Source organism: Oenanthe melanoleuca, linkage group LGE22, assembly GCF_029582105.1.
Source record: "Oenanthe melanoleuca isolate GR-GAL-2019-014 linkage group LGE22, OMel1.0, whole genome shotgun sequence".
In the NCBI taxonomy this organism is placed as follows: domain Eukaryota; kingdom Metazoa; phylum Chordata; class Aves; order Passeriformes; family Muscicapidae; genus Oenanthe; species Oenanthe melanoleuca.
In genome coordinates, this window is record NC_079363.1 from 1,028,296 (window position 1) to 1,051,113 (window position 22,818).

Genomic DNA, 22,818 nt, shown 5'->3' on the forward strand with positions numbered 1-22,818 from the left:
CAGGTTTGGGGCTCTTCGGGGTCACTGGGCTGATTTTCGTCAAGATCATTTAAAAAAATCCCATTTCTGAGCTTTTTGCCTGTAATGAACAGCCTGGTGAGGAGCAGAATTTCCATATGGGTTTTTTTATGGCACAGCAAGAGGGAAGGACCACAGAATCTCCAACTTCCAGTGCTGCAAAACAGCCCAAAATTGAGTTTCTGCAGGTAAAAACCAGAATAAAATCCATGGGGAGGAGGGGACAGCCACCCCTTGCCCTGGTGACACCAAATTTTCCCAATCCTGTTTATGGGACAAAAATTCCATGATTAAACCTCCTGCTTTTCCAAAATTTTACACTTCAAAATTTTTCACTATCAAAATTTTTGCTGGTTTTTTTTTTTTTTTTTTTGGCTTTTTGGGGGATTTTCCTCCCTATTCCCCCTTAGTTTGAAGTATCCCAACCCAAAAAAAAATTGGCAGTTTTAACCCAAAACAAGGATTTTAAAAGTTTTTTTCCCCAAGCTAAGGAACTTTATAGTGATTGAAATGGGAAGGAAATATTTGAATCACTGCAAACACACCCCCCCTCAAAAAAAAAGACTCAACTCAACTTGTACTTTCCACCAAAAGTTTTTTTTTTTAGATTTTTTTTCATTTTATACCAACAGATGTTAAAAAATACAGACTTGTTTTACAAGAATAGCACCATTTTTTGATTTTTTTTTTTTTTGTGTTTTTAAACTCATATTATACATGAACACTCCTGCTGGGGAGAAGGGGCAGGTTTGGGGTAAGGAGGGGATTTTTGATACCTGGATTGGTGAAATCCCATTTTTTTTTTCAGGGAAAAAGGGATCACTGACATTCCCACCTCCACCTGACCTCAAAAACAGGTCTTCCAGGAAGAGAATAAATAAATATTAGCGGGTTTTTCCTTTGATTCTGGTGTTGGGGTGAGGTGGTTGCTCCCTGATGCGGGGTGAGCCCTTTCAGTGCAGAACTTCTCAGCTCCTTTTTGGGGTGGATCCCGTTTTTTGTGGTTTGTTTTTTTTTTTTTTTTCCCTTAAGGAATCGGGCCGGGCTTTTTTTTTTTAAAAAAAAAAAAAAAAAAACAAAAACCAAACCGACAAACAAAAACCACGACAACCAAAAAAAACAACCACACCAAAAAAAAAATCTCTTTTTTTTTTTTTACAAGAAGCAGACGGGGCCGAGGTCCACCCCAAACTCCTGCTCGGGCCCCCCAATGTCCATAGGTGCAATGTCCACGATGGGCAGGCGCGAGGTCTTCTGGGAGCGGTACTCGATGACAGTCCTGCCCCACTTCCCGGTGTGTTTCTGAGGGAAAAACGGGGAAAACGGGGTTAGGGAACCCTGCAGAACCTTCCTAATCTCAGTTTAAACCAAAATTTATTATCAGTGTTGGGAAAACGGGGTTAGGGAACCCTGCAGAACCTTCACAGTCTTGGTTTAAACCAAAATTTATTATCAGTGTTGGGAAAATGGGGAAAACGGGGTTAGGGAACCCTGCAGAACCTTCCCAGTCTCAGTCTGAGCCAAAATTTATTATCAGTGTTGGGAAAACGGGGTTATGGAATCCTCCAGAACCTTCCCAGTCTCGGTTTGAGCCCAAATTATCAGTGTTGGGAAAACGGGGTTAGGGAATCCTGCAGAACCTTCCTAATCTCGGTTTAAACCAAAATTTATCATCAGTGTTGGGAAAACGGGGTTAGGGAACCCTGCAGACCTTCCCAGTCTTGGTTTGAGCCAAAATTTATTATCAGTGTTGGGAAAACAGGGTTAGGGAACCCTGCAGAACCTTCCCAGTCTCGGTTTGAGCCCAAATTATCAGTGTTGGGAAAATGGGGTTAGGGAACCCTGCAGACCTTCCCAGTCTCGGTTTAAACCAAAATTTATCATCAGTGTTGGGAAAATGGGGTTATGGAATCCTTCAGAACCTTCCCAGTCTTGGTTTGAGCCCAAATTATCAGTGTTGGGAAAATGGGGTTATGGAATCCTGCAGAACCTTGGTTTGAGCCCAGTTTATCATCAGCGCTCAAAAAATGGGGTTATGGAATCCTGCAGAACCTTCCCAGTTTCGGTTTGAGCTCAAATTTATCATCAGTGCTCAAAAAATGGGGTTATGGAATCCTGCAGAGCCTTCCCAATCTGGGTTCGAGCCCAAATTTATCGTCAGCATTGGAAAAACGGGATTATTTAATCTGTGAGAACCTTCCCAGTGTGGGTTTGAGCCCCATTCCACCCCCACACTGAGAAGAGCCGCTCTCCCCAGTTTCTGTGGAAACCCCTGGAAACGGGGTTTGGATCCATGCCTGGCGGGAGCTGTGACCGAGCCTGGTGGCACTTGGGGACACAGCACCGTCACCTGGGCTCACCCTGGCTGCCCCCTGACCTCCCCTCGCCCTGTTAACCCCAGCACTGCCGGGCCCCGGCACGCACCGTGCAGCCGTCCTCCAGCACGCTGTAGGTGAACCTGCTGTTGCCCTCGGCGCGGATCTCGACGTCGTTGGAGCCCTGGATGAGCAGCGCCTTCCTCAGGCTGCCCGAGTCGCCGTCCAGGTAGGCCACGCTGTTGCGGCAGTGGTAGGTGAGGTTCTGCGAGCCCTCGCTGGACAGCAGCCGCAGGAACGTCATCTGGATGTTGGCCGTGTTGGGCGCCAGCTCCTCAGCGCCGTAGCTGAACTGCGGGCGGGAGGGAGGCCTCAGCTGGCTTTTTTTGGGGGGAATTCCTGGGGTTTGTTGCCCTCAGCTGATTTATTTTTAGGGGGGATGTTTCAGGGGAATTCCTGGGGTTTGCTTGCCCTCAGCTGATTTATTTTTAGGGGGGCGTTTCGAGGGAATTCCCAGGGGTGTGGGTGTCACGGCCCGATGCCAAAATTTCCGTGGATGGCTTTAAATCAAGCGGTGTTGGTACAAAACTCATAAATTTCACCCTGAGGAAGGGTCACTCCAAGTTTTCCATATGATCCTCAAATCACCCAATATCTGATAGAACCAAAACCCAGAAATTTCACCCTGAGGAAGGATCACCCCAAGTTTTCCATATGATCCTCAAATCACCCAATATCTGATAGAACCACCATAAATTTCACCCTGAGGAAGGATCACCCCAAGTTTTCCGTATAATCCTCAAATCACCCAATATCTGATAGAACCACCATAAATTTCACCCTGAGGAAGGATCACCCCAAGTTTTCCATATGATCCTCAAATCACCCAATATCTGAAAGAACCAACACCCAGAAATTTCACCCTGAGGAAGGATCACTCCAAGTTTCCCATATAATCCTCAAATCACCCAACATCTGAACCACCATAAATTTTACCCTGAGGAAGGATCACTCCATGTTTTCCATATGATCCTCAAATCACCCAATATCTGAACCATCAGAAATTTCACCCTGAGGAATGACGTCACTAAATTTCCCATGTAATCCTCAAATCACCCAATATCTGATAGAACCACCATAAATTTCCCCCTGAGGAAGGACGTCAGCCCCACCTTTCCCATAAAACTCCCCGCCCTCCCCTTTTCCCCGCGTGCTCCCCGCGCCCACCCGGCCCCACACCCACGTGGAAGCCGCCGTTGATGCTCTCGCCGAACCAGACGTGCTTCTTCTCCTTGGCTTTGCTGCTCCACCAGTTCTTCCTGGGGATGCTGCTGGGGCTGGGGTACACACACGTCTCCCCCGTGGCCATGTTGCAGAAGACTTTGATGGCGTCCAGGGTGCAGCCCTGGTTGGGGTCGATCCAGTAATCACCTGCGGCCGGAGGGTGTGGAGTGAGTGACCGCCCGGTTGTGGGGTCAGTGAGGAGGTCAGCACGGTCCTTGGTGTCCGGGTGGGAGGTGGAGGGGACAGGGAGGAGGGGGGGACACAGGGATGGAGGCAGGGATGGACATGGGCACAGAGGTGGAGACAGATGGACACAGAGATGGACGCAGATGGACTCTGGGATGGACTCAGGGCTGGACGCAGGGATGGACACAGGTGGACACAGAGATGGACTCAGGGATGGACACAGACACAGAGATGGACACAGATGGACGCAGGGATGGACACAGATGGACACAGAGATGGACACAGACACAGAGATGGACACAGATGGACTCTGGGATGGACTCAGGGCTGGACGCAGGGATGGACACAGGGATGGACACAGGGATGGACACAGGGATGGACACAGATGGACTCTGGGATGGACTCAGGGATGGACACAGATGAACACAGGGATGGAGGCAGGGACGGACACAGATGGACACAGAGATGGGCTCAGAGATGGACACGGACACAGGGATGGACTCAGAGATGGACACAGATGGACACAGGGACAGAGTCAGAGACAAATGGGCACAGAGATGGACACAGGGACAGACACAGGTGGACACAGGGATGGACACAGATGGACACAGGGACGGAGTCAGAGACAAATGGGCACAGAGATGGACACAGGGACAGACACAGGTGGGCACAGAGATGGACACAGGCGGACACAGGGACAGACACAGGTGGACACAGATGGACACAGGCGGACTCAGGGCTGGAGTCCCTCTCTCACCGCTCTTCCAGTCGGGGTGGCAGAGTTTGATGTCTCGGCAGGTCCTGGCCGGGTTCTTGCGGGAGCCCTCGGGGCTGCGGATGCTCTCGATCTGGTTGTTGAGGGCCTTGAGCGTGGCGTCCACCTCGGCGTCGTGCGGCCGCAGCCCCGGCGCCGCCTCGTCCGCCCGCATGTAGCGCCCGGGGTCGGGGCCCTTCTCGGGCTGCCCCAGCCCCGCGAACGCCGACATGTCGATACCGGTGCCGGGGGGCCCGGGGGGGCCGGGCGGGCCGGGGTTCCCGGGGGGGCCCTGCGGGAGGGAGCGGTCATGGGGGGATCGGCGGGGGGCTGGATCCCCTGCCCCACTGGATCCCTCTGTGCCTGCAGGATCCCCCTGTGCCTGCAGGATCCCCCTGCCCCGCTGAATCCCTCTGTGCCTGCAGGATCCCCCTGCCCCACTGGATCCCCTGCTCCACTGGATCCCTCTGTGCCCACAGGATCCCCCTGCCCCACTGGATCCCCTGCCCCACTGGATCCCTCTGTGCCTGCAGGATCCCCCTGCCCCACTGGATCCCCTGCTCCACTGGATCCCTCTGTGCCCACAGGATCCCCCTGCCCCACTGGATCCCTCTGTGCCTGCAGGATCCCCCTGCCCCACTGGATCCTTCTCCCCCGCAGGATCCCCCTGCCCCACTGGATCCCTCTGTGCCTGCAGGATCCCCCTGCCCCGCTGGATCCCTCTGTGCCCGCAGGATCCCCCTGCCCCACTGGATCCCTCTGTGCCTGCAGGATCCCCCTGCCCCACTGGATCCCCTGCCCCACTGGATCCCTCTGTGCCTGCAGGATCCCTCTCCCCTGCAGGATCCCTCTCCCCTGCAGGATCTCTGCCCTGCAGGATCTCTGCCCTGCAGGATCCCTCTCCCCTGCAGGATCTCTCCCCTGCAGTTTCCCTTCCCCGCAGGATCCATCTCCCCTGCAGGATCTCTCTCCTGCAGGATCCCTCCCTTGCAGGATCTCTCTCTCCTGCAGGATCCCTCTCCCCTGCAGGATCCCTCTATCCCGCAGGATCCCTCTCCCCTGCAGGATCCCTCTCCCCTGCAGGATCTCTCTCCCCTGCAGGATCTCTCTCCCCTGCAGGATCCCTCTCCCCTGCAGGATCTCTCCTCTGCATGATCTCTCTCCCCTGCAGGATCCCTCTCTCCCGCAGGATCCCTCTCCCCTGCAGGATCCCTCTCCCCTGCAGGATCCCTCTCTCCCGCAGGATCCCTCTCTCCCGCAGGATCCCTCTCCCCCTCTTACCGCCGGGCCGGGCTCGCCGCTCCTCCCACGGGGTCCAGGGGGGCCGATGGGTCCGGGCATCCCATTGGAGCCGTCCTTGCCCGAGGGGCCCACGGGGCCGGGGGGACCCTGAAAAACCCCAAAGAGGGCTCAGGGCACAGCAGGGATGGGGCTGCCACCCTTTTCCCCTTTCCCCCCCAAAATTCCAGGACTTACCCTGGGCCCGGAGGGGCCCGCAGGCCCGGCAGCGCCCTGGTCTCCAGAAGGACCCTGGAAGGACAGGAGGGTGGAGGGTTTGGGATCCCGCGGGAGATTTGGGATTTGGGGTGTGGGATGTGAGATTTGGGATCTATGGGGGTCTGTGATCCCAAACCCCGGCACTTACGGGTGGCCCGGGCAGCCCCTGGAGCCCGGTGAAGCCCCGGTGACCCTTCAGGCCGCGCTCGCCCGCCTCGCCCGCCTCGCCTTTGTCACCGCGTGGCCCCTGGGGACCCTGCAAGGGGGACACGGCGGGTCAGGAGCCGCGGTGACGCCAAAACGGGATGCCAAACCGCGATCCCAAACCGGCATCCTCGGAATTCGGGGTGGGAATCACTCACCGGCATCCCCCGAGCGCCAGCAGGGCCGGAGGGACCCATGGGACCCTGAGCACCCTGTCGGAGAAAGGAGGGGAGTCAAAAACAGCGGGAATGGCATTTGGGATTGGAGGTGTGGCAATGCAGGGTGTGGGGTTTGGGATGTGGGATTTTGTGTTCCCAGCTGCCCAGGGTGCTGCAGATATTCCCAGTTTTGTCTCCTGGGGTTCCCAGCTCATTCCCAGTTCCTGGAGCTCCCAGGCAGATCCCAAACCAGGCTCCCAGGAATCCTCAGGAAGACGCTCGGAGCTGCTCCTGGTGCCATTCCCAGATGATCCCGAACAGCTCCATGCCCCGGATTTGGGATGATTCCCTGTAATTCCCGTCTCCCCCATCCCGGCGTGTCCCGCTCACCGTCTCTCCTCTGTCTCCCTGTTTTCCGGTGGGTCCCACGGGGCCGGGGGCGCCAGGAGCGCCGGGAGCGCCGGGAGCGCCCACGGGGCCGGTCTCGCCACGATCGCCCTGGGAACAGAGAATGGGGTCAGGAATCCCGGGAATTCCGGCCCTTGGATGGGACCGGGGGAGATCCGGGACAAGGGAGTGGAGTCAGGAATTCCGGCTCTGGGATGGGGGCGGGTACAGGGATAGCAGGAGATCCCGGGAATTCCGGCGCTTGAGAAAATCCGGGATGAGCTCACCTTCACTCCGGCCGCCCCATCCCTGCCCGGGGGTCCGTCAGAGCCGGGATTTCCCTGGGAAAAGAGGAGGAATTCACCTTTTGCCTTTGGGATGGGGGAAAAACTCCTTTTTCCAGGCAAAATCCTATGGCAAAAACGTGCCGAGATTTTCCGGGATCTCGGGTTAGGGATTTCCTAACCCTAACCCTAACCCTAACCCTAACCCTAACCCTAACCCTTAGGGCTGTCCCCACCCAGGATCAGACAGGGATCCATCCTGGATATTCCAGACATTCCCAATTTTCCTACCTCTCTGCCAGGCTCTCCAGCCGGTCCCGTCAGCCCCGGGGGTCCCACGGGCCCGGGGGGTCCCCGGTCACCGGCAGATCCAGGTGCTCCCTGTTTTCCAGGCTCTCCCTAAAAAAAAAACCGGGAAATCCCCGGCCGTGAGTGACCCAGGATGAGGGATCGCTGCTCCAAGGGAGGGAGATACCGGATTGGGGCTTTTCCTCCTTTTTCCCTTTTTAAATTTGTATGGAAAATGTGTCATGGTTGCTTGGGGTTTTTTGGGGGTTTTTTGGGTTGGGTTTTTTGGGTTTTTTATGGTTTCGCTCACCGAGGGTCCGGGCAGCCCCGGGAATCCGCGCTCGCCGCGCTGCCCCGGCAGCCCCACGATGCCGCGCTGCCCTGCCAGCCCCTGGGGACCGGGGGGACCGTCCGGACCCTGCGGGGACACAAAGGGGGTCAGCGCCACTCGTGGGGGTGCCGGAGCGTCCGGGGGTTGTCCCCAAACCCCAAATCCCAAATACCGCGGGGCCGTCCTCGCCAGGCTCGCCCTTCTCGCCGGGGGGGCCAGCGGGGCCCTGCAGCCCCGGGTCCCCCGCTCGGCCCGGGGGTCCCGCGTCGCCCCGGGCGCCCTTGGGGCCGTCCTTGCCCGCGGAGCCGGGGGGCCCCGGGGGGCCGGGGTTACCCTGCAGGAGAGATCGGGGTTAGAGGGAACTCGGGGGGCGGTTCTGTATTCCTGATGCGTCCCTGATCCACCCCTGATCCCGTTCCTGATCCAGTCCTGGCGCTGCTTGGGTGGTGGGGAGCCCTGGGAATGTCCCTTTGGAAGGGGCGGGGGTGGCACCTGGGGGTGGCTTCGGTTCGGGGACATCTGGGGGTCAGCGATCCCGGCTGATCCCGACTGTCCCGAGTGATCCCAGAGCTTCCCCAGGGATCACAACTGTCCCAAAATGAGCTGTCCCCAAATCATCCCAGATTTTCCCCAGTGATCCCAACTGAGCAATCCTCAGCAATCCCAGATCTTCCCAAGTGATCCCGGCTGCTCTGAGTGACCCCAGTTCCCCCCACTGACCCCAGTTTCCCCCAGTGACCCCAATTCTCCCCAGTGACCCCAGTTCCCCCCAATGACCCCAGTTTCCCCCAGTGACCCCAATTCTCCCCAGTGACCCCTGTTCCTACAGTGACCCCAGTTTCTTCCAGTGATCCCAGTTCTCCCCAGTGACCCCAGCTGCCCCAGTGATCCCAGCTTCCCCCAGTGACCCCAGTTCCCCCCAATGATCCCAGTTTCCCCCAGTGACCTCAGTTCCCCCCAGTGACCCCAGTTTCCCCCAGTGATCGCAGCTGCCCCCAGTGACCCCAGTTCCCCCCAGTGATCCCAGCTGCCCCCAGTGACCCCAGTTCCCCTCATGACCCCAGTTTCCCCCAGTGACCCCAGTTCCCCCCAGCTCACGTTGGGGCCAGGGGGTCCGACGCGTCCGGCTGCTCCAGGGAATCCGGTGGCTCCCTGGGGATGGAGGCAAGAGGGGGTCAGGCCCTGTCCCTCCCCCACTCCCCTCCCCCCTCCCCCATCTCCTCCCCGACCCCTCCCCACTCACCGGGGGTCCCTGAGCGCCCCGAGCTCCTTTGGGACCGGTGACACCAGTGGGACCCTGGGAAGAGACAAAAACCAACCAGGACAGTCAGGACATGGAGACTCCTGAGATTCCCAGGATGAGGGACCCCTGCAAGGGCTCAGCCCCAGTTCTGGGGGTCCCGGCTGGACCCACCTGTGGCCCAGGAGCCCCAGAGGGACCCTGAGGCCCGGGGGCTCCGGCATCGCCCTTCTGGCCTGGCTCCCCCTGTTCGCCCTTGGCTCCGGGCTGGCCATCAGCGCCCTGGGAAAGAGCCACGGTCAGTGGCCAGCAGCCACTGGGGACACTGGGGACACTGGGACGGACTGGGGACAGAACTCACCGGGGGTCCAGCAAATCCGGCAGGGCCGGGGGCTCCGGGCTCTCCGCGCTCTCCCTGTGGGGGAAACGGGGTGAAAATCAAGGGAATGGGGCAAATGGGGCACTGCCAGCACCGGCAAGGGGACAGGTGGCACTTACAGGGGCACCGCGGGCACCGGCGGCTCCGGACGGGCCGGGGGGACCAGACTCGCCCTGGAAAGGAAAGAGGGAATTGTGGGAGATGGATGGGATCTGCCCTGGGGATCTGTTCTGGGGATCAGGTGGGATCTGTCCCAGGGATCAGGTGGGATCTGCCCCAGGGATTGGGTGGGATCTGCCCCGGGGATCAGGTGGGATCTGCCCCAGGGATCAGGTGGGATCTGTCCTGGGGATCAGGTGGGATCTGCCCCAGGAATCGGGTGGGATCTGTCCCGGGGATCAGGTGGGATCTGCCCCAGGAATCGGGTGGGATCTGCCCCAGGGATCAGGTGGGATCTGCCCCGGGAATCAGGTGGGATCTGTCCCGGGGATCACCTGGGATCTGCCCCAGGGATCAGCTGGGATATGTCTTGAGGATCTGGTGGGAATCTATCTCAGGGATCATGTGGGATCTGTCCTGGGGATCTGTCTCAGGGATCAGGTGGGATCTGTACTGGGTATCAGGTGGGATCTGTCCTGAGGATCATGTGGGATATATCCCAGAACTCAGGTGGGATCTGTCCTGGGGATCAGGTGGGATCTATCTCAGTGATCAAGTGGGATCTGTCCCGGGGATTGTGTGGGATCTGCCCCGGGAATAGGGTGAGATCTGTACTGGGGATCAGGTGGGATCTGCCCCGGGAATGAGGTGGGATCTGCCCCGGGAATAGGGTGGGATCTGTACTGGGGATCAGGTGGGATCTGCCCCAGGAATGAGGTGGGATCTGCCCCGGGAATAGGGTGGGATCTGCCCCAGGGATCAGGTGGGATCTGCCCCAGGAATGAGGTGGGATCTGCCCCGGGAATAGGGTGGGATCTGTCCCTGTGGGAGCAGCGGCGGGGCTGCCCTGGTCTCACCTTCTCACCGTTGGGGCCAGCGGGGCCGGGGGGGCCGATGGGACCAGTCAGACCCTGTGGGGACAGAGGGGACAGTGAGGCCACCATGAGTGTCCCTGGCTGGCCATCAAGGGCATCCCTGGCTGGCCACCATGAGTGTCCTTGACCAGCCCCCCTCCCGCCCCATCCCCTTCCCACTCACGCGAGCTCCGTCCTTTCCGGGGGCTCCCTCGGGTCCCTTCTCTCCGACGTCTCCCTGCAGAGGGGGACAGGGCCAGCGTGAGCCCAGCTGAGCCCTGGTGGCCCTGGTGGCACCCCGTGACCCCCATGCCACCGTCACTCACCCTGTCCCCCTTGGGGCCGGCGATGCCGGCGGCTCCTCTCTCGCCGGGCATCCCCTGCAGCCCCGGGGGTCCCTGGGCGCCGTTGGGGCCGGCGGGGCCGGTGGCGCCCTGAAACAGCAAAGGGACGTTATTGGGGACCTTATCCCATCATCCCCCCGTGGTGGCACCGAGCCACCCGCGCTGTCCCCACGTGTCACCCACCTTGGGTCCGTCGGTGCCGGGGGTGCCGGGGAGCCCGCGGGGCCCCTGCAGGCCCTGGGCGCCCGGAGAGCCGCGCTCGCCGGGGAAGCCGCGCTCGCCCTGGGGACAGCGGGGACAGCTCAGCAGGGACACCGCGACACCGGCGTGTCACAGGGCAGCTGGGCATCGTCCCGCCCTGCCCCGGAGCGACTGGCAGGGACTGGGAGGGACTGGGAGGGACTGGGAGGGGGACAGAACCAGCATGGAGCTGGCAGCCCTGGGGACAGCCAGGCCCTGGGACCCCCCAAAGTCTCCATGGGATGAGCACCTCCCAGGCTGGGAGGACAAGTGACACTGCAGCGCCCAAAGGTGACACCTCATAGGTGACAGATGACACTGCAGCCCCCAAAGGTGACACCTCATAGGTGACACTGCAGCCCCCAAAGGTGACACCCCCCAGGTGACAGGTGACACTGCAGCCCCCAAAGGTGACACCTCATAGGTGACACTGCAGCCCTCAAAGGGGACACCCCCCAGGTGACAGGTGACATTGCAGCCCCTGAAGGTGACACATCACAGGTGACAAGTGACACTTACCCTGGGACCCACAAGCCCGGGAGCTCCAGCTTCTCCAGGAACACCCTGTGGGAAGGGGACGAACGGGTTTGGGGTCAGACCTGGGGGATTTGGGGGATCTCGATCCCACCTGGGAGGGGACAGGGGGATCTCACCTGATCTCCGGGTTTGCCGCTCTCACCGGGGGGACCTGGTGGCCCTGGCAGCCCCTGGGAGGGGACAGGAGCCACGTGAGAACAGTGACAGCGAGACCCCGGGGGCTGGGGTCACCCCAAACCCCAAACCCCAAGCCCCAAAGCTCACCTGGAAGCCGGAGGGGCCGGGGGCTCCTTGCTCTCCCCTCTCTCCTGCCGGGCCCTGCGGGACGGACCCCAAAAACCTTTGGGATTTCAGACTTCCCCCACCCCAAGATTTTGGGGATCCCACAAGCCCCAGCACCACAAGCGCTGGGGATTTGTGGGTTTTGGGATCCTCTGGCAGATCCAGGGGGGTTTTAGCCCAAATTTGGGGTTTTTAGCCCCAGTCCCGAGCTCTCCCCCTTGCACTCACGGCGGGTCCTGGGGGTCCGGCAGCTCCGGTCTCTCCGTCCTTGCCAGGAAGTCCCTGCAGAGAAGGGAAACCTTACTGAGCTCCAAATCCCATAAATCCCATTTCTCCCCTTTAGGTGGCTTTTAGGGTGGATAGGCACCAAAATGTGAATTTGTTGGGGTTGTGGGGACAGAAAGGCTCACCCTCAGCCCTGGTGCTCCAGGAAGTCCTTTCTCACCGGCTTTTCCAGGCTCACCCTAGAAAAGGATGGAGGATTTGGGGTTCCAGCCCCAGGCAGAATTCCCAGGTGTTTTTAGAGGAAAAAGGGTCTGTACTCACATTGGCACCTTTGGGACCAGGGAACCCCATAACGCCAGGCTGGCCCCGAGCCCCCTGGGGGCCGGGGGGTCCAGGGCGTCCATCCTCACCAGGGGCACCCTGTGGGGACAGCGGGGTCAGGAGGCCACCCCAAACCCAAACCCCAAACAACACCAAACCCCAAACCCCAAACAACACCAATCCCCAAACACCACCAAACCCCAAACACCACCACATCCCCAAACCCCAAACAACACCAATCCCCAAACAACACCAAACCCCAAACCCCAAACAACACCAATCCCCAAACAACACCAATCCCCAAACAACACCAAACCCCAAACCCCAAACAACACCAATCCCCAAACAACACCAGTCCCCAAACCCCAAACAACACCAATCCCCAAACAACACCAATCCCCAAACAACACCAATCCCCAAACCCCAAACAACACCAAACCCCAAACCCCAAACAACACCAATCCCCAAACCCCAAACAACACCAATCCCCAAACAACACCAATCCCCAAACAACACCAAACCCCAAACAACACCAAACCCCAAACAACACCAATCCCCAAACAACACCAAACCCCAAACCCCAAACAACACCAAACCCCAAACAACACCAGTCCCCAAACCCCAAACAACACCAATCCCCAAACAACACCAATCCCCAAACAACACCAAACCCCAAACCCCAAACCATCCCCAAACCCCAAACAACACCAATCCCCAAACAACACCAATCCCCAAACAACACCAAACCACCCCAAACATCCCCAAACCCCAAACAACACCAAACCCCAAACCCCAAACAACACCAATCCCCAAACAACACCAAACCCCAAACCCCAAACAACACCAGTCCCCAAACCCCAAACAACACCACCCCAAACAACGCCAAACCACCCCAAACCATCCCCAAACCCACACAAACCATCCCCCAAACCCCTAATGGGTTGTCACTCACTGTGGGGCCGACTTTGCCTTGGGGCCCAGCGTCCCCGGGGCGGCCTGTGAGACCCTGTGGGGACAAAAAGGGTTTGGGGACATCCCTGGTGTGGGGGGCCTGACCCCACAGCCATGGGGTGACCCCAAAGGGCACCTGTGTACCCCACAAAGAGCGGGGAAACACAAGGAGGATTTTTGGGAACACCAAATGCACCTTGGGAATCCCAAAGAATTAGCAAAGAGCATCTTAATTAACCCCAAAGTTTCTTAATTATCCCCAAATTTTCTTAATTAACCATAAAGTACCTTAATTAGCACCAAGGAGTGCCAAGCATAACTTCTAAAAAAGGTTTTAATGCCAAAGGGCATCATGGCTAACCCCAAAAGGTCCTTACTGGCCCTAAAAGCTCCTTAAACAACCCCAAAATCCCATTATTGACCCAAAAGCTCCTTAGCCACCCCCAAAATCCCATTATTGACCCAAAAGCTCCTTAGCCACCCCCAGAATCCCCTTAAACCAACCCCAAAAGTGCCTTAACCAGCCCCAAAAGCATGTTGGCGACCCCAAAACCACCTTAACCAGCCCCAAAATCACCTCTTTGACCCTAAAGGTGCCTTAACCAACCCCAACCCCCCCATCCAGACCCCAGGGTGCCAGCCTGTCCCGTTTTTGGGGTCACCCTGTCCCTCACCCTGGCTCCAGGCAGGCCGGGCTCTCCGGGGCGTCCGGGGTCGCCGGTGGCTCCTTTGGGGCCGGCCAGGCCAGCGGGGCCGCGCTCGCCCGGGGCCCCCTGTGGGAGATTTGGGGTCAGTTTGGGGCATTTGGGGTCAGTCTGGGGGATTTGGGGTCAGTTTGGGGTTGTCCCGCAGTCCCACCTTGGGGCCGGCCAGCCCGTCCTGCCCGGGGAAGCCGCGGTTGCCAGGAGCGCCCTGTGGGGGAAGACGAGGATTTGTGGGGTCAGGGGAGGGATTTTGGGATTGGGGTCGGTTCTTTGGGATCAGAGCTGGTTTTTTTGGGGTTGGGGTCAGTTTTTTGGGATCAGGGCTGGTTCCTGGGGTGGAGGGCACCACAGACCCTCTCTCCAGGTGGTCCCAAGGGTCCGGCAGCTCCGGGTTCTCCACGGGCTCCTCTCTTCCCTTCCTCTCCAGCCGGTCCGGGGGCGCCTTGGGGTCCTGCAGGGCCCTGAGGACAAGGAGGAAAAGGGGTCACAAGGAGCCTCCATCCCCCCCCAGACCCGCCCCCCGGGGACAAATCCCACAAATCCGAGTCCCCCTCGTGTCCCCCTCGTGTCCCCGCTGGCGCCGGGCTCGGCGGGGCCCCATTGATGGTGGTTAATGAGGCGAGGGGGGAATGTCCCCAAGGGGGGGGAGCGTCCCCAAGGGGGGACACGCGAACACTGCGGCCATTGTCCCGCTGTCCCCACTGTCCCCCCGGCCACCGTCCCCCCGCGGGAGGGGGACGCTGCCCCTCGAGGGGCCTCGTTAGGGGAACGGCTCGTTAGGGATGAGGAGGAGCTGGAGGGAGAGAGGGACTGGAGTGGACACTGGGGTGGACACTGGGATAGGGGTGGACACTGGGATAGGGATGGATACTGGGATGGACACTGGGATAGGGGTGGACACTGGGGTGGACACTGGGGTGGACACTGGGATGGACATTGGGCTGGGGATGGATACTGGGATTGACACTGGGATGGGGATGGATACTGGGATGGACATTGGGATGGACACTGGGATGGACACTGGGCTGGGGATGGACACTGGGGTGGACACTGGGATGGGCACTGCAATGGACACTGGGCTGGGAATGGACACTGGGATGGACATTGGGATGGGCACAGGGATGGACGCTGGGATAGGGCTGGACACTGGGATGGACATTGGGATGGACACAGGGATGGGCACTGGGGTGGGGATGGACACTGGGATGGACACAGGATGGACACTGGGGTGGACACAGGGATGGACACTGGCATATGGCTGGACACTGGGATGGACACTGGGATGGACACTGGGATGGAGATGGCCACTGGAATGAGGATGGACACTGGGATGGGCAGTGAGGGGCCGGGGCTGGACACTCAGTGGACAGTGAGGGCCAAGGCTGGACCTCTGGCCAGGGGCTCTGAGCTCAGACTCACCATCTCTCCCTTGGGTCCCTGCTCGCCTTTGAATCCCGCGATGCCGGGCTCGCCCTGGGGAGGGGGGACAATGTCACAGCGTCCCCACAGCTGTCCCCACCCCATCCCTGTTCTCCAGGTCCTTGTCCCCATCCCATCCCATCCCATCCCATCCCATCCCATCCCATCCCATCCCATCCCACCCCCAGTGTCCCCTTAGGAGTCAGGGCCAGGTGACCCAGGGTGATGCAGGGGTGACCCTGGAGTGACCCTGAAGTGACCCGTGGGTGACCCCGGGGTGACATTGGGGAGGAGACCCAAAGGAGGAAGGTGTGAAGGGGCGTGGCCTGGGCCAGAAGGGGCGTGGTCATGCCCGGCTAAGTGGGCGTGGTCACCGCTCATGTGCGGTCAGTGTCCGGGGCGCGGCCAGCGGGCGGGGCCGGCTCCCCGCGGCACCTCGGGGGTCTCTCGGGGGTCTCTCGGGGGTCTCTCACCGTCTGTCCCTTGGGGCCCAGCGGGCCGGTGGCTCCCTGGGGTCCGGGCGGGCCGCGGGGGCCGGGGAATCCTGGAGCGCCCGCGATGCCGGGAGCGCCCTGCGGATACCGGAGAACGTCAGGGACCCCGCAGCGGCCCCGTGTCCCTCCCAGTGTCCCCAGGGTCCCCCATCCCTGAGTGTCCCACGACGCCCAGGGGACCCGAATGTCTCCAAATCCCAGCGCAGCCCTCGGCAGCTGCCCCTCACCACGGGCCAGTCCCTGTCCCCATCCCCAGGGGCTCACTGGCACACCCCACCCCTGTCCCTGTCCCGTCCCTGTCCCCGTCCCCGCTCACCGCCGATCCCTTCGCTCCGGGGATGCCGTCGGTACCGGGGTTTCCCTACAAGCAGATCCCGCTGAGCTCCGTGCCTCAGTTTCCCTGGATCCGGCCCCGTCCCCGCCTCTCTCAGCTCTTGAGTCAAGGCGGGGGGACGAAGCCACCAGGGCGAGGGGACACAAGGACTTACGGGGGCGCCGGCGGGGCCGGGCGAGCCGGGGGTCCCGGATTCTCCACGGGGCCCCTGGGCACCCTCGGGTCCTCGCGCTCCGGTGGGACCCGCTTCACCCTGGGGGGGAGGTGACCGAGAGGGTCAGCGGTGACATCGGGACCCTCCTGTCCCCACCGGGACCGGCCCCGTCCCCTCACCTTGGAGCCGGGGGCGCCGGGGAAGCCGGGGGCTCCTGCGGGGCCGACGGGACCCTGGGGGCGAGAGCAGCGTGAGGGTCCCCCCGGGCTCTGGGGGGCCTTGGGGGACCCCGCTGTCCCCTCGGGGGGGTGTCACAAGGGCCAGGGACGAGCCAACCCCCCCTGGACTTACAGGGGGTCCCGCCGGGCCGGGGAGGCCGTCATTGCCACGAGCGCCCTGCGGGGAGAAATTGTCGGGGGTCACGGGGGGTCCCCAGGGCGGGGAACGGGTCCCCCCTGCCACCCCCGGGTGCCACCAGCGCCGCGGGTGACGCCGCGGGTGACGCCGCAGGTGACACCGCGGGTGACACAGCGGGTGACACAGCGGGTGACACCAGCGCCGCGGGTGACACAGCGGGTGCCACCGCGGGTGACACAGCGGGTGACACAGCGGGTGACACCGCGGGTGACACCGCGGGTGACACAGCGGGTGCCACCGCGGGTGACACCGCGGGTGACGCCGCACTCACCGCAGCGCCCGAGGGGCCCGGGCGTCCTCGCTCTCCGGGCAGCCCGCGGGGACCCTGTGGGGACAGAGGGTGACACGTGAGGCCGGGGGCGCTGGCCCTGCCCGAGCGCTCCCGGCCGTGCCTCAGTTTCCCTTTGCACTCACCATGGGCCCGGGGGAGCCGTTCTCGCCCGGGGAGCCGGACTCGCCCTGCGGGAGGGACAGAGGTGAGCCCGGCGCGGGGACGGTCCCCTGGTGTCACCGGGACTGTCCCCGGGGCCAGGGGACGGTCACTGCAGCCGGGGATTGTCCCCAGCCCCGGGCGCTGCCACCCCTCTCACCTTGGCTCCAGGTGCTCCCGCCTCTCCCTTGGCGCCGTCCAGGCCGGGGTAGCCCTGGGGACAAGGACAATGTGACAATGACAGAGCCGCTCCGGGCCACGGGGGGGACACGGGGACAGGGAGGGGACACGCACTCACCCGGTGGCCTTTGACTCCAGGCAGGCCGGGGGTCCCGGGGAAGCCTCGAGCGCCCTGCGGGGAGCGGAGAGGGAGAGTTGGGGACAGGGCGGGGACAGGGAGGGGACAGGGCGGGGACAGGGAGGGGACAGCGGTGGCTTTGTCGCGGGGCCACCGGAGCCGCGCTCACCTGGGGGCCGGGGGGGCCGCGCTCGCCAGATTTCCCGGGTTTGCCGGTCTCGCCCTGCGGGGAAAATGGGATTTTTGAAGGGTTGGGGGACAAAAAAATGTCACTTTTTGTCCCTTCTCAGCCCGGCTCCGCCGCGGCTGAATGTCGCGAATGTCACTTACGTCGTCACCGGGTTTTCCAGGAGGTCCCGGAGGCCCCCGGGGACCCATCGGACCCTGAAGGGGACAAAGAGGTGGCGGTGAGCGGCCCTGGGGGGGGGGCAGCGCCCAGATTTGGGGAGAGTTGGGGACATTTGGGGACACTCACAGCAGCGCCGGGCTCGCCGGGCTCGCCGGGGTTGCCTTGGAATCCTTGGGGACCCTGTTGGGACAAAGTGACATCAGCGGGGTGGCACCAGCCGGCCCGGACACCCCAAAATTTGAGGAGGGGGGGGCGATACTTACGGGGGAGCCGGAGGGGCCGGGGGGGCCGCGGGGTCCCATGGGGCCCTGGAGGAACACAGCGATGTCACACGGGGGGGGGACACCGGGTGGGGACACCCCCGGGACCACCAAAGTGGGGGAGCCCCCAAAACTGGGGAGTCCTGGAGTGGGGGTCCCAAATGAGGGAATTTGGGGGGAATTGAGGGGATGTGGGGGAGGTTTATGGAAATCTTCGGGGGTGTGAGGGAGATTTTGGGGGCTTTTGGGGATTCTGGGGGTTTTGGGGTTACCATGGGTCCCTGCATGACGCCCATCTGAGCCCCTCCAGCCTTCTCGTCGAAGCCTACGGCCATCTGAGCCGCGAAGTTCTGCCAGGGAAAGGGGGCTCAGCACCCCGGAGACCCCAAAAAAAACCCCAATTCCCATTAAAACCCCCCAATTCCCTCCCAAAATCCCTGCTGCTGTACTCAAGGCTCGCCCAAATTCCCTCAAAACTTCCCTCAAATCCCCCAAAATCCCCCTCAAAACCTCCCCCAAATCTCCTCAACCCCCCAACCACCTCAAAACCCCCCAAAATCCCCTCCAAATCCCCCAAATCCCCCTCAAAACCTCCCCCAAATCTCCTCAACCCCCCAACCACCTCAAAACCCCCCAAAATCCCCTCCAAATCCCCCTCAATTCCCACCAACGTTCCAGGAAACCCCTCCAAGTTCCCCTCACTCCCCCTCCCCAAATCTCCTCAATTTCCCCCCAAAATCCCATCTCCGCCCCTCCCCCCCACCCCAATACTCACCCCGCCCCCCAGGCCGGGGGGTCCCGGGGGTCCGGGGGGCCCGGGGGGGCCGGGATTTCCTGGGGTTCCGGGTTCCCCATCCCTGCCCCGCGGGCCGGGGGCGCCCTGGGGTGGGAGGCACAAAAAAAAAAAAAAAAAAAAAAATTTGGGGGAGCCACAGGGGATTTTGGGGGGGTCCCGGTTGGTTTTTGGGGTTTTTGGGGAGGAGGTCAAAGAGGATTTTAGGGTTTCGCGGAGAGTTTTGTCAGGGTCGCAGTGGATTTTTGGGGAGGGGAAGGGGGGGGTTCCCGGTGGATTTTTGGGGATTTTGGGGGTCCCTCTCACCTTCTCACCCTTCTCGCCGCGGTCCCCTCGCTGTCCCTGCTCACCTGCGGGGCCCTGCGGGGGGGGAGGGGAGGAACAGGTGGGGGAGGGGGGAGGTCAGGAGTCCCCTCCTCCCCTCCCGCCCCTCCCCCGCGCCCCCCCAAACTCCCCTCCCCCAAAAATTCCAGAGATTTCCCAGCCTGGAGCTGCTCCCACCTGCGGGCCCGGGGGTCCTCGGGGTCCTACGACCTGTGGGGACACAAACGGGGGCGACATCAGGGCTGGGGGGGGGGCGGGTCCCGGCCCCTTTTTGGGGGGTCCCAACCCTCCGCCCCGCCCCCCGCCCCAGCCCCTTTTTGGGGTCTCCCCCCACTCACATCTTTGATGTCACCGGGTTCACCTTTCTGTCCCTGCGAGGAGAAGCAAAGGGTGAGACCCCAAAACCCCAAATTCCTCTCTCTGCCCACCCCAGGGATGAGCTCAAAATTTCCCCAAAATCCCCTCAAGGCAAAGTAAAGGATGAACCCAGACACCCCAAAACTGCCCCCAAATTCCTGCCAAAGGCCTCCCAAAGCCCCAAAACCGCCCTAAAACCACCCCAAAATTAGAGACAATTGCCCCCCAAACTCACTCACCTTGGGGCCGGGCTGTCCTGTTGGAAACCCCCAAAAAAAAGAAAAATGAAGATAAATTAATGGGGGAGACACACGAAATTTGGGGTGGGGGCAACACGAGGTGGCTCCATCCTGGGTGGGCTGTTGGGCCAAACTGGGGGGCACTGGGGGCTCCCCCAAAGCGCGGCCAGCAGCGAGAGGGTCCAGGGGGCTTTTTTTGGGGAGGCTCAGAGGCTTTTTGGGGGTGCTCAACCCTTTAATCCTCCCCTCCCGGGCAGGGGCAGGGAAGGGTTAAAAAAAGGCAACTTTGGGGGTTTTGGAGGTTTGGGGGAAGCCGGTTTTGGGTTTTCCTCCGTTTCGGGGTGAAATCCCACAACTGGGAACCCGGCTCGGGGCTTTCTGTGGGGTTTCCATTCATTCCGGGATGCATTCCCACAATTTCGGGGGATTTGCACCAAAGCCCTTCTCCGGGGGTGCAAAATCCCCTCCAATCCCCCTTTCCCCCATTTTTTTCTGTCTAAATTCCCCCAAAACCTCCAAATTTTCAACCAGGGCTGAAAACCTCGATGATTTTTTCCCCCTGGGGCCGATTTCCCCCCGTCGTTTCGGGGTGAAGTTGCCTTTTCCGCGCGTTGCCGCATGGATGGCGCCATCCATGGCCGGGTAATTTATTTATTAATTCGCTAATTCAAGGAAATAAATAAATTACAACCGCTGGGCTGCTCGGTGGGGCAAATGGGGCAGCACTCTCCGAAGGGGATCTCGGGGCTGGGGCAGTCCCGCATCTCCTCGCAGATGATTTCGTCGCACAGCACCGTCCCCGTGTCGCACACGCAGATCTGGCACGGCTCCGGCTTCCACACGTCCTTGTCGCTGTAGCGGTGCCCGTCCTGCAGGCAGCTGCCAGCCTCGGCTGCGGGGACAGCGCGGGGACAGCGTGGGGACAGCGCGGGGACAGCGCGGGGACAGCGCGGGGACAGCGGGGGGACAGCGCGGGGACAGCGCGGGGACACGCGGGATAAGGGGGTGGCACTGCCAGCCCCGTCCTGAACACCAGGAGGAGGAGGAAGGGGACGCCAAAGGGGCCCCCAGGGAGGAGGGACAGCGCGGGGACAGCGCGGGGACACTCGGGGGGAGGTGGTGGCACTGCCAGCCCCGTCCTGCAGGCAGCTGCCAGCCTCGGCTGCGGGGACAGCGGGGGGACAGCGCGGGGACAGCGCGGGGACAGCGCGGGGACAGGCGGCAGCAGCGGGGGGGTGGCACTGCCAGCCCCTCTCTGATCTCCCGAGGAGGCCCCGAAGTAACGAAGGGGACACAGCCCCGGGTGGCGACACCCCCCGCCCCTCCGCCGGGTCCCCCCGAGGTCCCCGCAGCTCTGGTGGCGCCAGTGTCCCCATGGCTCGGGGACAAGGGGGGACTGGTGTCCCCAGGCTGAACTCACGGCTGACCCGGAGGTACCCGGGTGCTCCTGGAGGGTCCCGGGGGTCCCCCAGGGTCCCCAGAAGGTGCCCCGGTGTCCCCGGGAGGTGCCTCGGGGTCCCCAGGCTGCACACCGGGGTCTCCAGGTGTCCCCAGGGTCCCTGGAATGTCCCCAGTGTCCCCAGGGATGTCCCCAGGACACGGCCCAGGGCTGGCCCTCAGTGGACCCCAGCCGGACCCTGTGACCCCAACCGGACCTCACTGTCCCCACCACGCCGCTGTCCCCTCCCTGTCACCTGCTGTTCCCACCTGTGCCCCCCTCGGCCATCTCAGGCTGTCCCCTTCCTGTCCCTGCCCGTCCCCACTGTTCCTACACTCCTTCCACGCCGCGCACCCGATCCCGAACTGTCCCCAGTGTCCCCACCGTGTCCCCCGCCGGCCCCGTGCCAGCCTCCAGTGCCCCACGCGGTCCTTCCCTGCCCCACCTTGTCCCCGCACTGTCCCCGCACTGTCCCCCACGCTGTCCCTCCCTGTTCCGCTTCATTTCCCACTGTCCCCCCACGTCCCCAACTCTCCTCGTGCCGTCCCCCCGTCCCTCTCCCTGTCCCCCACTGCCCCCCCCGCGCCATCCAGGTTGTCCCACATTTCCCTGACACTTTCCCCGGTGTCCCCGCGCTGTCCCACCGTGTCCCCACCTCCTCGCTCTGCTGTCCCCAGACCTGCCTCGAAACCTTTCCCCTTGTCCCATACCCTGTGCGTCCATGGCAGTGTCCCCACGCTGTCCCCCAGGCTCCCCACACTGTCCCCCTTCCTGCTGTCCCCCCCCCTCCTCCTGCAGCCCCCCGAAATCCGCACATTCCGTTCTGTCCCCTCCCCGCCACACTGAAACTTTCCCCGTCCGTCTCACGCTGTCCCCCGATGTCCCCACTTTCCGAGCTGTCCCCTCCCGCCACTCTGAAACCTTTCCTGTCCATCCCAAAACGTCCCTCAGTGTCCTCCGATGTCCCCTCGCTGTCCCACATCCCCTTTCCGCTCCGTCTCCCTTCTGTCCCCATTGTTCCCCGCTGTCCCCACGCTGTCCCCCCTCCCCTTCTCCAACTTTCCCTCAACGTGTCCCATTCACCCGCCCCGGCGCTGCCCCAAAACTTTCCCATCCCTCACCCCTCTGTGTCCCCGCTCTGTCCCCGCTCCGTCCCCGCTCCGTCCCCTCCGTCCCCATCCCCGCCACTCACGGAGGTCTCGGTCCTGCGCGGCGGCGGCGGCGGCGAGGCAGAGGAGGAGGAGGAGGAGCAGGAGCCCGGGCCGGGGGGCGGCTCCGGGGCCGGTGGCTGCGGGCTCGGAGCGGTGGCCGCCGGGGGCCGGGCGGTGTCCGGGCATGGCGAGGCGGCTGCGCCCGATCCGCGCCCGGGGCCGCCAGTGCCCGCTCGGCCCCGCGGCCCCGTTTAAGTCCCGGCCCCGCCGCCCCCCGGAGCTGTAACCCGAGCCGGGCCGGCCCCGCCGGGCCCCCCGGACCTTCCCCCGGTGGCCCCGGACCCTCCCCCGGGCCCCGAGCCGGGCCGGCCCTCCCGAGCCCTCCCCGGGCCCTCCCCCGGCCACCACCGGGGCCAGAG

At 62.1% G+C, this 22,818-nt stretch overlaps 1 protein-coding gene across 1 annotated transcript; it reads right to left on the minus strand.

Moving 5' to 3' along the window:
* Window positions 1–1,173: 1,173 nt before the first annotated feature.
* COL2A1 (collagen type II alpha 1 chain) lies at window positions 1,174–22,585 on the minus strand. The gene is made up of 54 exons (XM_056515148.1): window positions 22,441–22,585; window positions 20,502–20,702; window positions 19,811–19,827; window positions 19,553–19,585; window positions 19,392–19,424; window positions 19,197–19,250; window positions 18,873–18,977; window positions 18,370–18,447; window positions 18,101–18,145; window positions 17,964–18,017; window positions 17,819–17,872; window positions 17,658–17,711; window positions 17,489–17,542; window positions 17,351–17,404; window positions 17,175–17,219; window positions 17,032–17,085; window positions 16,695–16,739; window positions 16,523–16,576; window positions 16,344–16,442; window positions 16,172–16,216; window positions 15,835–15,933; window positions 15,362–15,415; window positions 14,296–14,403; window positions 14,097–14,150; window positions 13,913–14,011; window positions 13,240–13,293; window positions 12,288–12,386; window positions 12,152–12,205; window positions 11,970–12,023; window positions 11,724–11,777; window positions 11,576–11,629; window positions 11,442–11,486; window positions 10,866–10,964; window positions 10,665–10,772; window positions 10,523–10,576; window positions 10,342–10,395; window positions 9,445–9,498; window positions 9,308–9,361; window positions 9,121–9,228; window positions 8,950–9,003; window positions 8,805–8,858; window positions 7,879–8,040; window positions 7,686–7,793; window positions 7,379–7,486; window positions 7,091–7,144; window positions 6,807–6,914; window positions 6,417–6,470; window positions 6,203–6,310; window positions 6,034–6,087; window positions 5,839–5,946; window positions 4,561–4,849; window positions 3,577–3,764; window positions 2,443–2,685; window positions 1,174–1,320 (listed from the first exon to the last, which is right to left on the minus strand). Exons 1-54 carry the CDS (start codon window positions 22,583–22,585, stop codon window positions 1,174–1,176), a joined length of 4,521 nt encoding a protein of 1,506 aa, XP_056371123.1.
* Between the last annotated feature and the right edge of the window lie 233 nt (window positions 22,586–22,818).